At 47.5% G+C, this 17701-nt stretch overlaps 1 protein-coding gene across 1 annotated transcript in view; it reads left to right on the top strand.

The window, feature by feature from the left end:
* The window catches only part of GLDN (gliomedin), a 69454-nt gene extending 58442 nt beyond the window's left edge, over window positions 1-11012 (top strand). Inside the window, exons 6-10 of the mRNA XM_066276679.1 lie at window positions 1946-2083; window positions 4422-4505; window positions 4604-4729; window positions 5744-5894; window positions 7560-11012. Coding sequence (XP_066132776.1) covers window positions 1946-2083; window positions 4422-4505; window positions 4604-4729; window positions 5744-5894; window positions 7560-8037 — 977 coding nt within the window. The 3' untranslated portion in view covers window positions 8038-11012. The remainder of the gene's footprint in view (window positions 1-1945; window positions 2084-4421; window positions 4506-4603; window positions 4730-5743; window positions 5895-7559) is intronic.
* The last annotated feature ends 6689 nt before the right edge of the window (window positions 11013-17701 follow it).

The following is a 17701-nucleotide window of genomic DNA, read 5'->3' as shown; positions in this document are numbered from 1 at the left end:
TCCATTGGAGCAAAGATGGCCCGGGCGCTGGGGATGGCTCTGTGGCCGCTGCCTCAGGCGCTAGAGTAGCTCTGGTCGCAACATGGCGACGCCCCGGAGGGGCAGAGCGTCGCCCCTGGTGGGCGTGCCCGGTGGATCCCGGTCGGGCGCATGCAGGAGTCTGTCTGACTGTCTCTCCCTGTTTCCAGCTTCAGAAAAATGAAAAAAAAAAAAATAATAAGATCATGTTACACTTCAGTCACATGGGCAATCTGTACATCCAGAATACTGCATCCCCCTATACTGCTGAACAAGTGAGGGGCAATGACAAACCATTCCGAAAAGCTACCCCCTGAGTGTACCCCAGTTCATGAGACCAGGCCAGAGCTGAGTGTGTCCCCTGGTCAGAGAGCAGGGAAGGCGTCGTCAGGTTGGGTCATGTCTGCCCTGCCCACAGATCTCTGCCCCTGCCTCTAGCCTCTGTGACCCCTGCTTGCCCACTCAAAGGAGGCTGGGAACAGGCAGCTACAGAGACCTGAAGTCACCAGTGTCAGCCCTGCCCAGGGGGGTGGGACCAAAAGGCTGAATGGCCCAGTCTGGTGGCATCTTTATGAAACCTCCAGAACCAATAGGCTCTGCAGAGGACCACACCCATATGGGCCACCTGAAGTTAGAAGAATGGCTGCCCTCAGGTGTGTGTCGGGGTTCCAGCTGTCACTCACCCCGGTGACCTCAGTCATTCTCAAAAGGCAGAGTAGGGAGTATGAGACTCAATTTGGAGACAAAGGAACAGGCTTATCTGGGTTAAGCTGCCTGCTCAAGGTCACAGAACTGGACCTTGTTTCTTCTGCCACACCGACTAGTGCTTCTCACACCTGGCTGCATAGTAGGAAACTTTAAAAAATACAGATGAATAAAAACAATCACAAGGATATAAAGTATAGCGCATAGAGAATATAGTCAATAATATTGTAATAACTGTGTATGGTGTCTGATGGGTGCTAGATTTATAAGGTTGATCACTTGTAAGTTATATAAATATCTAATTATATGTTGTATATCTGAACTTAATGTCAACTATAATAGAAATTTTTTTTAAAAAAACAAACATTTTTTTTAAGTGAGAGATAGTGAGGCAGATTCCTGCATCTGCCTTACCAGGATCCATCCAGCAACCCCCGTCTGGGGCCAATGCTAGAATCAACCAAGCTATTTTTAGCACCTAAGGCTGACGTGCTCAGACCAACCAAGTTATCTTCAGTTCCCAGGGCTGAAGCTTGAACCAATCAAGTCACTGGCTGTGGCAGGGGAAGAGTAAAGAAGGAGGAGAGGGAAGGGAGAGAGAAGCAGATGGTCGCTTCTCCTGTGTGCTCTGACCAGGAATCAAACCTGGACATCCATATGCCTGGCAATGTTCTATCCACTGAGCCAACTGGCCAGGGCCAAATTTTTAAATTTTTTTAAAAAGTGCAGATGCCCCACTCCCCACAATTCTCATCTAATTGTTCTGGAGGGAGACGAGGCCTTAGATTGTATTAAAGCTCCTTGGGCGACTCTGCTAAGCCAGGATCGGGACCCACTGACACTGGCCACTGGAATAAGGATATACTTTGGAGTGAGACATGCCCGCAGTGGAGGTCCAGCCCTATTCAAGTTGTGACCTTGGGCAAAGCACTAAACTTCCCTAAGACGTAAGTCACTGGGAGACTCCTTCATAGCGTGTTGGGAGGAACCATGAGGAGAATATAAAATTCTTAACACAGTTCCTGGCACATAGTGGGAACTCGACCCTTGCTATGGGTGCCTCCTCAGCTGTGCATGGACAGGTGCCAGAGCACAGCCACCTGTGGGAGGGGCTGCTCGTTCTCTCTGTCCTTTGTGTGAAACCCAGCTCCGATTATGGCTCTCTAATCAATGCCCCCACACACACCTTTTCCTCTCTCTCTCTCTCTCTCTCTCTCTCCAGGTGTCAAAGGTGACCCAGGCCTACCAGGCCCACCGGGCCCAGCTGGGCCCCCGGGTCCTCCGGGTCCCCCAGGGCCCCCTGGAAGCAGAAGATCCAAAGGCCGTCCACAGCCAAGCATCTTCAACGGCCAGTGCCCAGGTCACCAACCCTTACCCCAGGGAACCTGCCTCTTCCGTTAACGGCCCCAACTCTCAGGCTTCACCCAGGCTTTGGGACCAGATTTTTTAAACAGAGAGAAGAGATTTTATCCAAAGCCAGATTTTATCCACGGAGCTCCCCCTTGCCACATATCTGTGGGAGGCCGGAGCAGTCTGTCCTGGGGGTGAGGACTGGTAGCAGGTTTAGAATTGGGCCTCCCGCCGCTTTCGTCATCCCTCTCCCTTCACTCTCACCACACTGTCCTCTTCCCTGCCCAATCCACCACCCTGTCCCCTCGACGAGTCTCGAGGGCTAAGCTGTTCACTTCTGGGGTGTGCAGGGCTTGACTGATACTGGAGGAAATGACGGGGCAGTTCAGGTTCATTAACTTCCCACAGACGCGAAGCTTTGAGTGCCGACAGTGGGCCAGGCGTGGAGCTAAGTACTTGGTTCACTCAGTTCTCACAGCAGTCCCAGGATATCGGAATTGTTATTGTCACCGATTTACACACACAAAACTGAAACACTCAATAGCAGGTGATGAGCTAGGACTCAAACCCAGGTGTGCTTGTCTGTAAAGAGCCTGCTCTGACAGCAGCTTCCTTTCAGAGATCGAAACTCACACCCGATCCCTGATAGGCGAAGAGGACTTGGTCTTTGGCCAGTTTGCAATAGGGTTGGCCATGGGATCGAAAGCTGCTTAGAAATTAAGACCCATACTAGTGGAAGATACGAGAACGTCTCCCCAAAGGCAGTGACCTGGCACCTGCTCGCCTGCTTAGGCCATGAGAGGCACAGCTTGATGCTTTGCCATTAGTGACGCACAGGAGGGCCCCAACTGGAGTGTCTGTCACATTTGCTGAGGGTTTCATCGCCACTTTCCTAAACAGTCATTAGTTCTCTTTGGTGCACTGTTTTTTTCTGGAAGGTGTTTGGGGGCATGCACTCAGCTGTCAGAGTGAGCAAATCTGTGCCTTCAGAGACGTCTCACATGCCCCACTTTCCTACCTCACCCCCAGTAAATGGAGCCTGATTATCATTCTCCCTGGCAGTAGCTGCTCCTTCCCCGGCACCCAGCACCCAGCACCACCCCTTCCGTGAGCATCAGCCCTCTGTTCAGCTCCCCTTGGAGCGTGAGCAGACCCGGGAACCGCGCCTGGGAGAAGCAGAGGCCGACCTGAGCTTTGTAGGGTTCCTAAGGCCAAGGCCCTGTCAGCCAGTGGCGGTGCCTGGAGAGGCAGCTCCTGGCCTGGCCTGTCTCCTGAGGCTGGTGGTGGGCAGGGTGTGAAGACAGAGCTGTGAAGGTTGAAAGGAGAGGCCACTGTCTTCTACTCTGCCCCGTAGCAGTGAGTCCTCAGTTGGCAGGCTTACTGCATCTGAGCTTGGCCCTCTGTCCAGCTCCAATTCCATTTCTGGACCTCCTGCCCAGCCCCCACGGCTTCAGAAACTGGTGGGTCTGACAGGAATAATGAAAGCCTTTCCTTCAGACCAAGAACAGGAGGGTCCCCCTGTCCCTGTCTTGTGCAAAGCCCCGGTTCCTCGGGGAAGCTGCAGGCGGAACTCAGAGGCAGCAGGACGACGTGTGGGGGAGTCAGCCCAGAGCCCTAAAACTGCTCCCAGGGGCGACAGGACTTCACAGACACACTGGCTCTTCAGAATCTCAGAGCTCGGGGAGGGCCGCCCCCTCTGACAGATAAACCTCTCCGGATTGTTCTGTGCGCTTCCCTACTGACACGGGGTGCTGCTTTCTGACCAGCAGCCACGGGGTGACATGAAGCCATCAGGAAGGGCGTGGCCTCGTCCAGAAAGCCCCATTTGCCTCAGCCTGCCTCAGACCAGGGTCCTTGCCGTAGCCAACTCACTCCCTCTGGTCCTGGCTGTGGCCTTGTCCCGCCCTCCTCAGGCTGCTCCCTCACACCTCCCAAGAAGCTTCCCTGAAAGTGAAAGTTCTTCTAGAAAGTTGCAAATGAGATGAGTAGCACCACCTGCCCCCAGGGGCCTGGAGAGTGCCTGCCTCTCCTTGGCTCAGGCTGCAGAGGGCTGGGCAGGGCCACTTTTCCCCTTTTACTGACACTCTCTGGGGATGGTCCCATCTTATCAACTACAGCCAAGGAAAGCTTGTTGGGAACTCACTGAATAAGGGGGGAAATCTGGAAGTGTATGACTTAAAAGCAAGAAACCCAAAAACTTGGTGGGCCTGTTGTAAGGGGTGCTTAAGGGCCTAGCATCCCCTTACAGCCCTAGTCCGGAGTGAGCTGGGGGGAACGCCAGCTGAGAGTTAACAAAGCTCACGGTGCCAGCTGCATGTCTCTGACTGTCGTTGTCGTCATTGTTTTAGGTGAGACATGTGTTATCCCCAATGATGACACCTTGGTTGGAAAAGCCGATGACAAAATCAGTGAACACCATTCCCCACAGGCGGGTATAGAAAAAAAAGCATCCTACTTTGACATTCAGAATTTGGATGCCTTAAAGTCATCATTGGAAGCTGAGTAGCTGTTTTTCCTCTTCTTTTGCTAGAATCCATGATCACGTCCATTGGAAATGCAACACAAGTACTACAAGTCAGAGAGACATTTGGGACTTGGATAAGAGAGTCTGCTAACAAGAGTGATGAACGGATCTGGGTCACTGAACATTTTTCAGGTACTGTCACTGGCAGCTGCTCTGTGTCTGTGCTGTCAGAGTGTCTTTCCTCTGTGACCCGTCTTCAGTCGACTCTCTGTGTGTGTTGTTGGTATAACAGTTACTCTTTGTTTTAGACAGCACAAATGAGCGGACGGGATGCTTTTCTCCCTTGAGCCCTCTGATGGTGACCCTTGCTGTGAGGTCACAGGGACATGACCGGGGAACCCCCAGTGTAGCTTATCCAATTTCAGGCAAAGGTTCCAGAAGGAAACAACATAGTGGTATGACTGAGGGCCTCCTACACCCCCAAAACATAATGGGGTACAATGTCAGGGAGAGTCTTTTGCACTCTCCATCTGTCTCTGGGGTTGGCACCTCCTCTCCCCCCAGGGGAGTACATTTTGGTCATTGTTCTCAGGTATCTGCTGGGCGAGAGCCCAGGGGAGAAGGGGAAGTGCATGTGGCAGGAACACTGCCTCTGAGCATGTCCCTCGTCCTGCTGCCCCAAAGGGATGTGGTGAGGAGTTGCTGATCGTGGCCTCACTCCTGAAGGGCTCTGGCCATTCTCACTGGTCAGAGCAATAGCTAAGACGTGCTGCTTTGTTTCATCAAGGCGCCTGTGCAGCTGATAGTGCCTGCCCAGATCACCAGCTGAGGGCACTCTGTGGCCCCAAAGGAAACGGGAGAATGTGAATTAGCGGCAGGTGCTGTGGAGGGCAGGAGGAGGCAGGCGGGCACTGAGCAACCCCCAGGTATTTGCTATTCCTGCTCCAGGCCTATGTCAGTCTGATAGAAGATCTTATAAACAATCTCGAGTGGGGTTGAGGCAGGGGGTGAGGGAGGTACAAAGCTGGCTCTGTGGCTGCTGCATTCAAAAGACAAATCAGAATCCACAGAAGAGAACTGGACTTAGGGTTTGGGAATCTGAGACTCTTCAAACTGGGCAAGGACATCTTGCCCCAACGTCCCTCCCTTCACTCTCCCTCCCCGACCAGAGGGCCGGTAACAGCCTTTCCCGGCTTCCTCCGGCAGGCATCAGGGTGAAGGAGTTCAAAGACCAGCCCTCCCTGCTGAACGGCAGCTACTTGCTCATCCATCTCCCATATTATTTCCACGGCTGTGGGCACGTTGTTTACAACAACTCTCTCTACTACCACAAAGGAGGCTCCAACACCATAGTGAGGTGAGTCACGGGTGCATCAGTCACCTGCTGTGGCACATCAGTCATCCACAAACTGTCAGTCATCCACAAGCTGTGTTTCTATTACTTTATGTCCCCAGGGCCTGGCACACAGTCAGAGTTCAGTCAGGGTTTGCTGACTGAATAAACCACAGGGCACGATGAGTGAGCCCCATGTGCCAGCGCCTGCCTGGGGTCTGTCTCTATTGCTGGTCTGACGCTAAGGGGAAGGTGGGAGCGAGAGAGAAGGAGACCTGCAGTGGTGAGGGCTGCGGGTCTCTCATCCGCTGAGAAAGGAAGCAGCCAGAGCCCAGAGCACCCCCTGGCAGGAAGCTGTCACACCCCAAATCCCTGCCAGTACAGTACCAGACAGGGGCAATGGCAGTCCTGAATTCCAGGTATTCGGAGGAGGGAGGGCCACGTGAGCTGAGAGGGGTCGGCAGGGCCTTCTCAAGCCCCCTGTTCTCCGGTTTCTTTTCAAACTCACTGTAGGATTTTCTAATTTGCTTCATATTTGTTATGCTCCCGTGCACATCCCCCCAGATCCACACAATCCACACACTGCACATTTCTGCTGCTCAACGGTGCCCTCTAGTGTTTTTTCTCTTCTAATGTCTGAATTTTCATTCCTGGAGCCAGGTGCCTTTTGAATCATAAACTCACTTTATGATACGGTCTAGATTTGGAGTCGATCAAATAGTCAGCCCCTAGGAGCCGAGGACATGGGATTCCGTGTGTGGCTTTACTTACCCAGTCGCGCACCAGACACGATTTCACAGCCTGACTGCTATGTCTCTTCCAGCTGGTGACTTTCTTCTTGGGTGGCTGTGAAATACTTTACTTAAAATTCCATCATGGAGTGCAAGAAGAACCCCCAAACTTGGAGCTAGAAATCCTACATTCAAACCCTGGCTCTGCCAGTTACTTGTATTCCTGAACCAGTCGCTTCTTTTTCTCATTTGTATCAAGGAAGGACTGGGCTAGATCGTCTTTGGCGGCTCCTGTAGCTCTAGGAATCTTTGACAGGGCAGTGCAGGAGGTCGGCAAACACTTGAGGGTTGTTGAGGTGAAGGGATTTTCCTGAGGTCACATGGCTAGTAGGTGGACACTTAGATGTACTCACTGTGCTTTACACCCCTACTGCTCACAGCGTCGGGATGGCCCAGCACAGCGGACATGACCTGGGAACTTGACTAGAATTGCAGAATCACAGCCCCTCTCCCAACTTAATAGAGGAGCATAAAAAGCCACCCTTGTCTCTGACCAGGCGGTGGCACAGTGGATAGAATGTCAGACTGTGATGCGGAGGACCGAGGTTCAAGACCCCGAGGTTGCCAGCTTGAGCATGGGCTCATCTGGCTTGAGCAAAAAAAAAAAAAAGCTCACCAGCTTGGACCCAAGGTCGCTGGCTCGAGCAAGGGGTTACTCGGTCTGCCAAAGGCCCACGGTCAAGGCACATATGAGAAAGCATCAATGAACAACTAAGGTGTCGCAATGAAAAACTGATGATTGATGCTTCTCATCTCTCTGCGTTCCTGTCTGTCTGTCCCTATCTATCCCTCTCTCTGACTCTCTCTCTCTCTGGGAAAAAAACAAACAAACAAACAAAAAAAAACCACCCTTGTCTGCAAAAATGGTGACTCATGCCTACATTTTTACACGTTTCAGATATGAATTTGGCAAAGGAACATCCCAGACTCTGAAGCTTGAAAATGCCTTGTATTTTGATCGAAAATACCTCTTTGCCAATTCCAAGACTTACTTCAATTTAGCAGTAGATGAAAAGGGCCTTTGGATCATCTATGCTTCCAGTGTGGACGGCTCGAGCATTCTTGTAGCACGACTGGATGAGAGAGCCTTCACTGTGGTACAGAACATCAACACCACGTACCCCAAGTCCAAGGCCGGCAACGCCTTCATCGCGCGAGGGATCCTCTACGTCACAGACACCAAAGATATGAGGATAACATTTGCCTTTGATTTGTTAGGAGGGAAACAGATCAACGCCAGCTTTGATTTAAGAACTACTCAGTCTGTTCTTGCCATGTTATCATACAACATGAGAGACGAGCACTTATATTCTTGGGAAGACGGCCATTTAATGCTTTACCCTGTGCGGTTTTTATCAGCTACACTACACCAGTGATGGAATGCATTCTGCTCGCCTCTGTAAACCTCAGATGTTCTCTGGTACCATATATATCCAAACAGAAATCAGTCTTTAAGGGTAGGCAGGTCCTTAGCTGTTATTTCATGACATAAGTGTTTATATGCCCTCTGGTAAATGCCCTTTAAATTCAAATTCTTTAGAGGAAAATAGCAGATTGGAAATCCAAATGGCTGAGATTTGGTGATCCCCCCACAGATTAGCTGGGGAAGGTACCTCTCCCAATTCAGGCCATTTTTCCCCATGGATAATATGAAAGAGCTGGCTAAGATGATGGGTAGGATTTTCCCTACCTGTAGTGAATTCTGTGATTCTTGGCTGTTGCTGCTCTTACAACTTTCATGTATTTGGAGGTTTTTGTTTTGTTTTGTTTTTAGCCATGCGCTGAGCAAATTTACCTCTGAGCTGACCAGCCGAATTGCTTGAACAAGGAAGTCCTTAGTGCTGACTTACATTTGGTGCCTCAGAAAGCTGCACTGACCCTTTAAGGCTGCTGAGATTCCTTATTCTCCATAACTTACTACCTTCCTCTGCATCTGCATTTGCCTCCACGACACCCAAGTGGCCGTTATCCTCAGATTGCCGATCCAAGATTAGCAAAAGCCAGCAACAGCTCCATGCCCAGGTTTTCTGATCAGACGGAAACAGGCCCTTCCAGGTTTCTGTCAGCTTCGGGTCATACTGACTTGCAGCTGTGGGTCATATACTGAATCCTCAGGTCCCACTGGCCTCTCCCATCACAGCTGTGGAGCCGCTGTCGGAGTATTCAATACTGTGTGAGTGGGCATGAGCTAGCTGGAACTGTGGGAAGCACTTTGCAGTTTTCAGAAGACAGGCACCATTTGTGTTTAACTTAAAGTCAGGGGTGGGCACACTAGGGTCCTCAACTGTTTTTATAAATAAAGTTTTATTGGAACACAGTTACACAAATCTGGGTATGTTTTATAGTCTGCGGCTTGTTTTGCTCTGTAATGGTAGAGTTGCAAGAAAGTTGAAGGGTGGCCTACAAAACCTAAAACTTTGACTCTCTGGCCCTTTGCAGCAGAAGCTTGCCCACCCTTGATCTGTGATATAAAGTGAGCCTGATCCTTGGACGGGCCCACTCATCAGGGCCTGTCTGCTGTGTTTTGTTTTGTGTCAGACCAAAAAGTGGTCATGTACATGGTTTGAGTTTTTGACAGAGGAAAAGGGTGGACATACGATCAAGTGGCCTTCCAAAAAAAGCAGTTAGTGAACAATTCTTTCTCTAATGTAGTTTTAAAGGATGTGATCTGGTCTCCTTGAAAGCCAGAAGAAATCCAGTTTAACTTGCTCCTAAACACCATTAAATATGTATATTTTCTGCCAACTCAGTTCTTCAAACATCGCTCAGCCAGGCAGGGCCACCGAGAGCAGGGAGGAACCTAGAAAGGTACTAGGGTCCTGCAGCCAGGAGGAGGACCTGGGGGAAATCTTACACAGAGTTTTCACCAGTTTGCCCTCACTGAATACAGGTGTGTTTGCGGGAAAGCTTCTGCAGCTTTTTGACTGGGGCCAAATCCATTCCCACTGACTCTGAGTCCTGGTTTGGACCTTATTAAAAGATGCATTTTAAAACTTAGGGGATGTGCAGGTTTAAATATTTAAATCTCTCCACTCCTGAAAATACCTAGGCAGCTATGAGGGAATTTCTTTTGTTCTCAAAATAAGGGTATTTAAATCCCCCCACCGCTACTTTTTAATTAGATTGGGTGTAATATGTCATCACAGCTTTTAAAAAATACTCTTTTCAGATTCATGTTTTGTAAAAAAAGTAAAACAGAGTTTCATGTTCAAATTCAATATCTCTAATGAATGCCAGTCTTCTCTTAAAGTGTTTAAATATATGTGTTGTTGTTTCTGGACACAGGGGACCTGGATATGAATATAACTTCATAGGAATAGCCATATTAGTAATAGTAATGTATACAACACTAATTGTATGTATGGTAGCAACCAAAGGGGTTGGTTATAAATTGGCCCATATTCCATATATGAAAAAGTTTTAGAAACCCCTGTCTGTCTTGCTTGATATCTGAGCTGTCACGGTTCCCTTAACTGTGGGCAGGAATTATATACTCACTACTAGAGCTTATACTGGGTTGTGTTTTTTGTTTTGTTTTGTTTTGTTTTTGCTATGGCAGACTAATATAAAGACAACTGAGTTTTATCAAGGCCTAATGGGTAATTTTATATGGTTGAAAGTTTGTCTTTACAGAGTGAAAATAATTAAGATTTTTACCCATTCTTTTCTGCAAGTAATACTTGATTAAAGGGAAAAAAAAGTTTGGGCTCACGGCTAAAATAGAACATACAACCAAATGTTTTTAAGATAATCATTTTAGCAGTTTCCACCATCAAACACTTTCCCAATATCTGCACTTCTGATGTCAGACTCAAACCAGATAATTCTCTAATTCTTTAAAGCAGATAGCTTCCCACTAGAAAGTAAATAAAACCTCCCATCCCAACCTCAAAGATAGGTTAGACCCTACTTCAAAGCATTGTCTTTGAACTGATAACAACCATGTCCTGCTGAGGTCATGCAGGTGGTTATGGTCTCATTGTGTCACTGAGTACAGGTGTTCTGACAGAGAAAGAGTTCTGGGTGAAAGTGTTAAAATGAGGAGTTCTGATCTTAGGCATTTTGACAGTCTTATTCCCCTCAAGGTCGCAAGGTGAAAGGTGAAATAAGACACAGCAATTCTTGAAAAGCCAGGTGACCTTTCCAGCTTCCGACAGCAGAGTACACCTTGACCGCAGCTGTTGGATGTCAAACCACCGAAAGGAGAAGGGTGTGATAGGGCTTTTTTGTTTTCACCCAGTTGCTGTGACTGTGTGTATCACATCCTTAAAAGCCATAGTTTCCCGTCTGTAACCACAGATTCTGAACATTTCTGAACAATAAGTACAGGTGAATGCCTCCTTTCTGTTGTTGTTGCAATTTATTTAACTTTAATGTAATTAGTCAATAAAATAATCATTGCTGAACACAATCACATGTTGAAATTGTACTGTTATTTTTAACTGCTAATTTATATACAACATTCAAAAGAAAAAAACAACATTGTGGTAGAATTATATTGGCTACACCTCTGTTGAAGCTTCTGCCATTTGCTAGCTCCTTCTGAATACTGAAAACTCACTGATATGGACGATGTTTTCTCTCTAGAAAAACATGAAAAATGTAAAACTAGTAACTAGAACTAGATTAGCTAGTTTATTGGCATGGGCAAGGCAACTGAAATGGACATAACATTTGGGGCTAAAATAAACAGATTTTAAAAACTAGATTTGTATTAATTTGGGCAAGTCTCTTGATCCATCAGAACCTCTGTTCTTTTGTGTAAAATTTGGATAATAATATTACTTAAGCTTCTTTGATTTTTCTATGTGAAATAAGAAATGCTCTGAAAATTATGTACTCTTGATAAATTATAGTTCTTACTTTTATAGCTCATTCCCATAGGAAACCAGGTGACCCTGCTGTTCCTAAGGCTTTATTCAGGGCTGGCCAGGGACACAGCATCAATTTCTATCTGCTGGTCTGTTTGATTAAGTAGTTAACACTTCACACCACCAAAAAACAGGGGCAAAAAACAGAGTTCAAGAACATACTGCTTTGGCCTATAGAGCTTCTCTCTTTTTTTGTTTTTTTGTTTGTTTGTTTGTTTTTTACTGGGACAGAGAGAGAGAGTCAGAGAGAGGGATAGACAGGAACGGAGAGAGATGAGAAGAATCATCATCAGTTTTTCATTGTAACACCTTAGTTGTTGTTCATTGATTGCTTTCTCAAATGTGCCTTGATCGCAGGACTTCAGCAGACCGAGTAACCCCTTGCTCGAGCCAGCGACCTGGGTCCAAGCTGGTGAGCTTTTTTTTTTTTTTTTTTTTGCTCAAACCAGATGAGTCCGTGCTCAAGCTGGCGACCTTGGGGTCTCGAACCTGGGTCCTCCACATCCCAATCCAACGCTCTATCCACTGTGCTACCACCTGGTCAGGCTATAGAGCTTCTTTATAACTTTCTCTAGAAGGGTCTCTGTCAGTGGTAACCCAGCCATCAGCCATGTACTGCTGACTTTTGTCATTAAAACAAAGCAAAAAAAAAAGAGAGAGAGAGAGAAAAGTCCACTAAGAAAGTTAAAGTATCCCCCCCCCCTTTTATTTTTGTATTTTTCCAAAGTTAGAAGCGGCAAGGAAGGCAGTCAGACAGACTCCCGCTTACACCCAACCAGGATCCACCTGGCATGCCCACCAGGGGGCAATGCTCGGCCCATCTGGGGCATTGCTCCGCTGTGGCCAGAGCCATTCTAGCACCTGAGGCCACACAGCCATCCTCAGCGCCCAGGCCAACTTTGCTCCAATGGAGCCTTGGCTGCGGGAGGGGAAGAGAGAGACAGAGAGGAAGGAGAGGGGGAAGGGTGCAGAAGCAGACGGGTGCTTCTCCTGTGTGCCCTGCCAGGAATCAAACCCAAGACTTCCACACACCATGCTGACACTCTACCGCTGAGCCAACTGACCAGGGCTAGTCTTTCCCCTTTAATTGCTTTGCTTGTGATGTTAAGCTATCTAATCTTACAGTCATTCACTCTAAGATTTAATATACGAATGAGATTAATCTGCATCACTACTTTCCCTCCAAGCAATCTGCTATGATCAGTCTCAAAAACTGAGATACTTAAGAAATTATGGTTAAACTACTTCTAAAATTAAAAAAAATTTTTTTTTTAATTGCTAGGTTCTTGTATCTAGCAATCTGGCATGGTCAATGTCCCAAACTCATTTGCCAAGAGGCCACATACATAATCACAGGATTACAACAGGTCAACTAGATGGGATCTTTACAGAACACCCCATCCAACCTTCCCATTTTAAAGTCTAAGCAAGTGAAGCCAGAGGCAATAACTCCCTCTACGAGGCAGCTTAGGCACCAGCATGTGGCAGCAGGAGACACTGTATCCTGACTTTATGATCATGTTTTCCTTCTCCCTCTTCCACTTCCAAATAAAGATCTGGTCCTTGTAATGAAGAAGTGAAAATAATTAACTTTGAATTTTTTTAAATTTTATTTATTCATTTTAGAGAGGAGAGAGAAAGGGAGAGAGAGAGGAGAGAGAGACAGAGAGAGAAGGTGGGGAGGAGCTAGAAGCATCAACTCCCATATGTGCCTTGACCAGGCAAGCCCAGGGTTTCGAACCGGTGACCTCAGCATTTCCAGGTCGATGCTTTATCCACTGCGCCACCACAGGTCAGGCCTGAATATTTTTTAAACGCATTCCTCTTTTCAAAGCTGTATCTAGAGGAACAAGCCAAACCCAGCCTAACCAGGCAAAGAACACACTTTACAAAGAAGTTGTTAACAATGCTGTCAGTCATCACCTTCTGGGAGGCAGACACACCTGCCGGAGTCCAGCACCACGTGCTATTCTGGAAGCTACCACCTCCACTGGATGACCCGTCCAGGCCCAAAGCTCTAGAGCCATCAAAGTAGCTGCTACTTGGGGCTTACCGTCTGTCTGCATGCCATGTCTCTCTCAGGCATCTTCAGTTTGTACACATCATTCCACTTAATCATAGACACTCAAGTGGAAAAGTTCTTAAATATCATCTGTTCTCTCTACTCGATGTCTTTTTTTTTTTTTTTTTTTTTTTTTTTTTTACAGGGACAGAGAGAGGGATAGATAGGGACAGAGAGAGATGAAAAGCATCAATCATCATTTTTTCATTGCAACACCTTAGTTGTTCATTGATTGCTTTCTCATATGTGCCTTGACCGCGGGCCTTCAGCAGACCGAGTAACCCCTTGCTCGAGCCAGCGACCTTGGGTCCAAGCTGGTGAGTTTTTTGTTGTTTGTTTTTTTTTGCTCAAGCCAGATGAGCTCGCGCTCAAGCTGGCAAGCTCGGGGTCTTGAACCTGGGTCCTCGGCATCCCAGTTTGACACTCTATCCACTGCGCCACTGCGCCACCGCCTGGTCAGTCTCTACTCGATGTCTTAATCTTCTCCACAAAGGTAGTGGACGCTGTGATGCCCTCGCTACTGCCTGGGGTTCATCTCAGGAAGCCCTTCTGCCTGGCTGCTGGGAGTGCTGTCAGGATATAGCCGTCAGCTGTTGGCCCCTGCGGGAAGTGCCTCGGGGCAGAGATCCACTTCACCTAGGACACATCCCTCATCCAATGACTGCTCTGTGTATGAATACAAGGCTTGGACAGCTCAGTTCATCTTGGGACTGCTCTAAAGGAGCAAGCATTTCAGTGCCAGAGCTCCCCGTGGTCCAGCCAGGGGTGCCACCAGGCCTGCACAGCAGCCTGATTTTCCCTCTGCCCTCCCTGCCTCTCTCATCCTTTCCATAGGTGTTGAACTACGAACACTCTTTAATGACACCCTGCTGGCTAAAGCATCTCAGAATTTGCTTCCTGGGGAACCCAACCTGTTGTGGGGTTGCCCAGCTAAAATTTCATTTTAGATGAAGAACAATAGTAATTTTTTTTTTTTAGTATATATCCCAGATATGGCATGAAATATATTCTTTTATTTTATTTTATTTTATTTTTTTAAATAAATTTTTATTAATGGTAATGGGATGACATTAATAAATCAGGGTACATATATTCAAAGAAAACATGTCTAGGTTATTTTGTCATTAAATTATGTTGCATACCCCTCGCCCAAAGTCAGATTGTCCTCCGTCACCCTCTATCTAGTTCTCTGTGCCCCTCCCCCTCCCCTAACTCTCTCCCTCCCTCCCTCCCATGTCCTCCCTCCCCCCACCCCTGGTAACCACCACACTCTTGTCCATGTCTCTTAGTCTCGTTTTTATGTTCCACCAATGTATGGAATCATGTAGTTCTTGTTTTTTTCTGATTTACTTAATGAAATATATTCTTAATAAAAAATTACTTATTTAAAATCCAGTTTTAGCTCTGACCTGTGGTGGTGCAGTGGGATAAAGCGTCGACCTGGAAATGCTGAGGTCGCCGGTTCAAAGCCCTGGGCTTGCCTGGTTGTAAAGCCAGTATCCAGGGCCAGGACCACCACAGCAGCCCAGCCCATGCAGGTTCGCATTGGATTCGGACAGTCGGTAAAGAAACAATGGAGCCAAAAGCTGATGGGCCATAGTCTTTAATTCTAGCTTGCACTCGGTGGGCAAGCAAAAACACACAGTGGGCTCCAAAACCCACTCACATTCAGTGCTCACAAAGCTACTGACTTATCCGAGTTTCCTAGAATCAAAGGTTTCTAGCTCACCAGACTTGTTCACCTCTGTTCCCCATCTCCTTCCTTCTCCAGCATCAAACTGCACAAACTGGCCTCTCACTCAACACTCCGCCATCTTGGCTGCTTCTCCTGGCCACATGGCCTCTTTCCGCTGCTCTCTGCTCTGCTCCCTCTGCTCTCTCATGCTAATCATCCCAGGAACCAAGAGAGCAAGCTCCCGTTCTGCCCCTATTTTATAGTGTAGATTCAAAACCTTTAATCCAATATACAAAATAGGGAAGTCTCTAATACAAAGTCACTTCTCTGAGGCATGATTGGATTGTACCGCCCTACATCAAAAAGGGTGGGAAAGGCTTAATCCCAAAACCAAGCTCCAGGCTACAACGATCCCCAACACACATTAATATCACCTGGGCAACGGCCTCACGTGGTGTAGAGCCAGGAGCCAAGGCCAGAGCCACTATCACAGCAGCCTTCTGGCCCATGCAGGTTCGCATTGGATTCGGACAGTCGGTAAAGAAACCATGGAGCCAAAAACTGGTGGGCCATAGCCTTTACTCTAGCTTGCACCCGGCGGGCAAGTAAAAATACACACTGGGCTCCAAAACCCAGTCACATTCAGTGCTCACAAAGCTACTGATTTATCCAAGTTTCCTAGAATCAAAGGTTTCTAGCTCAACAGCCTTATTCTCCTCAGTTCCCCATTTCCTTCCTTATCCCAGATACAAACTCTGTACAAACTGGCATCTCACTCAGTACTCCGCCATCTTGGCTGCTTTTCCTGGCCTTCTCCACGTGGCCTCCTCCCGCTGCTGGCTCTATTCTCTCTGCTCTCTCATGCTAACCTCAGGAACCAAGAGAGCAAACTCCCGCTCCGTTCCCATTTTATAGTGTAGAAATCCAAACCCTTAATCCAATATACATAATGGGGAAGTCTCTAATACAAAATCACTTCTATGAGGCATGATAGGATTGTACCACCTCACACCAAAAAGGGTGGGACAGGCTTAATCCCAAAACCAAGCCTCAGGCTACAATAATTCTCAACACACATTAATATCACCTGGGCAACGGCCTCTTTAACAAAGTGAGCATAATACATTTTATCTGCCCAACACTGGTCAAGGCACATATGGGAGTTGATGCTTCCTGCTCCTCCCCTTCTGTTTCTCTCTTTCATCTCTAAAATGAATAAATAAAATTTTTTTAAATTAATCTAGTTTTTTGTTTGTTTGTTTGTTTGTTTAAAGAAATCTAGTTTTAACTGAGAGTCCTGTATTTATATTTGATAAATTAGGCAACCCAGAGAGAAGACGCTGATATGGGGTTTTGTAGTCGGATCATTCACCACCCTGTTTGCAATGAGGACCCCATCACTGGTGGTAGATTGATCACAACGAGGTGGTCCAACTGTTAAATCTATTACTGGGGATAATCTGCAGTGGTGTATACATTCACTAATGCTATATATCATACATCAGATGTTTGAGAACTGTGGAGATAGGGACCAAGAGCATAGTGAAATCAGGTAGTTACGGCTAAGCTTGATTGACCCTGTGGAAAAACATAGGGAAAAGCTGAGAGCAATCAGTTGCTAACCGGAAGCTGCGTGGGAAAGCCCGGGGCCTCCTCAGCAGCATCCAGAGGGGCTGCAGCCGCCGCCACACGAGGGCAGAGGGCGCTGCGGACCGGACGCTGGACTTGAAGATGGAAGTTGCCACACTCCAAAAAAAGTTAAACACTTAGCAAAAGAAGGTCACTGAACCGAGGTGAGAACCTGGGCAAGGGCAGATTGGGACTCAGCCATTTAGGATGGGGATATCTGGATTAGCGGCTTGAAAAGTTGCAGTTTGTATAGTGTTGTGGAGACAGGAACTACTCAGAGACCAGAAGGCGTGCACTGAGGGACCGAGGGGAGACCGCCTCACAATCCCCTATGCAGGTTTCATGAAAATGGTCATGACCCCCAGTCCTCAGGGGTATTTATTAATACTGTACACACAAACAGAAGTGGGGATGAGAATGAGGTAGTCAGGAAGGGGAACTTCTTTAGAGCAGACAAAAGGGCAAGGGAAGTAGCTCCCTTTTGAGATATCTACCCCGCCTACTGATTAACCAGAATTGCTCATTTTATTCCTATTGTGCTGTGTTCAGCAAGGTACTGTGTTCAGTACTTTCCGTCAGAGACGCCACAGTGGCTTTTGCCTCAGGGCACTGAACGCTGTCCCTATTCTATGTTCCTATCCAGGGCCTCTGCAGTATAGTGTTTGTGGTCATGTAGAAATAAAGGGTAAATTAGGGATGGGTTAAATCAAGCTTGTTGGCAATTCTTTTTCTCTAAAAGGCCTGGTGCCTGACCAGGCAGTGATACAGTGGATGCAGGGGTCCCCAAACTTTTTACACAGGGG

Source organism: Saccopteryx bilineata, chromosome 4 (assembly GCF_036850765.1).
Source record: "Saccopteryx bilineata isolate mSacBil1 chromosome 4, mSacBil1_pri_phased_curated, whole genome shotgun sequence".
Taxonomy (NCBI): Eukaryota; Metazoa; Chordata; class Mammalia; order Chiroptera; family Emballonuridae; genus Saccopteryx; species Saccopteryx bilineata.
Note: the sequence above shows the minus strand (reverse complement) of the source record. Positions and strands in the feature narration are given on the sequence as shown.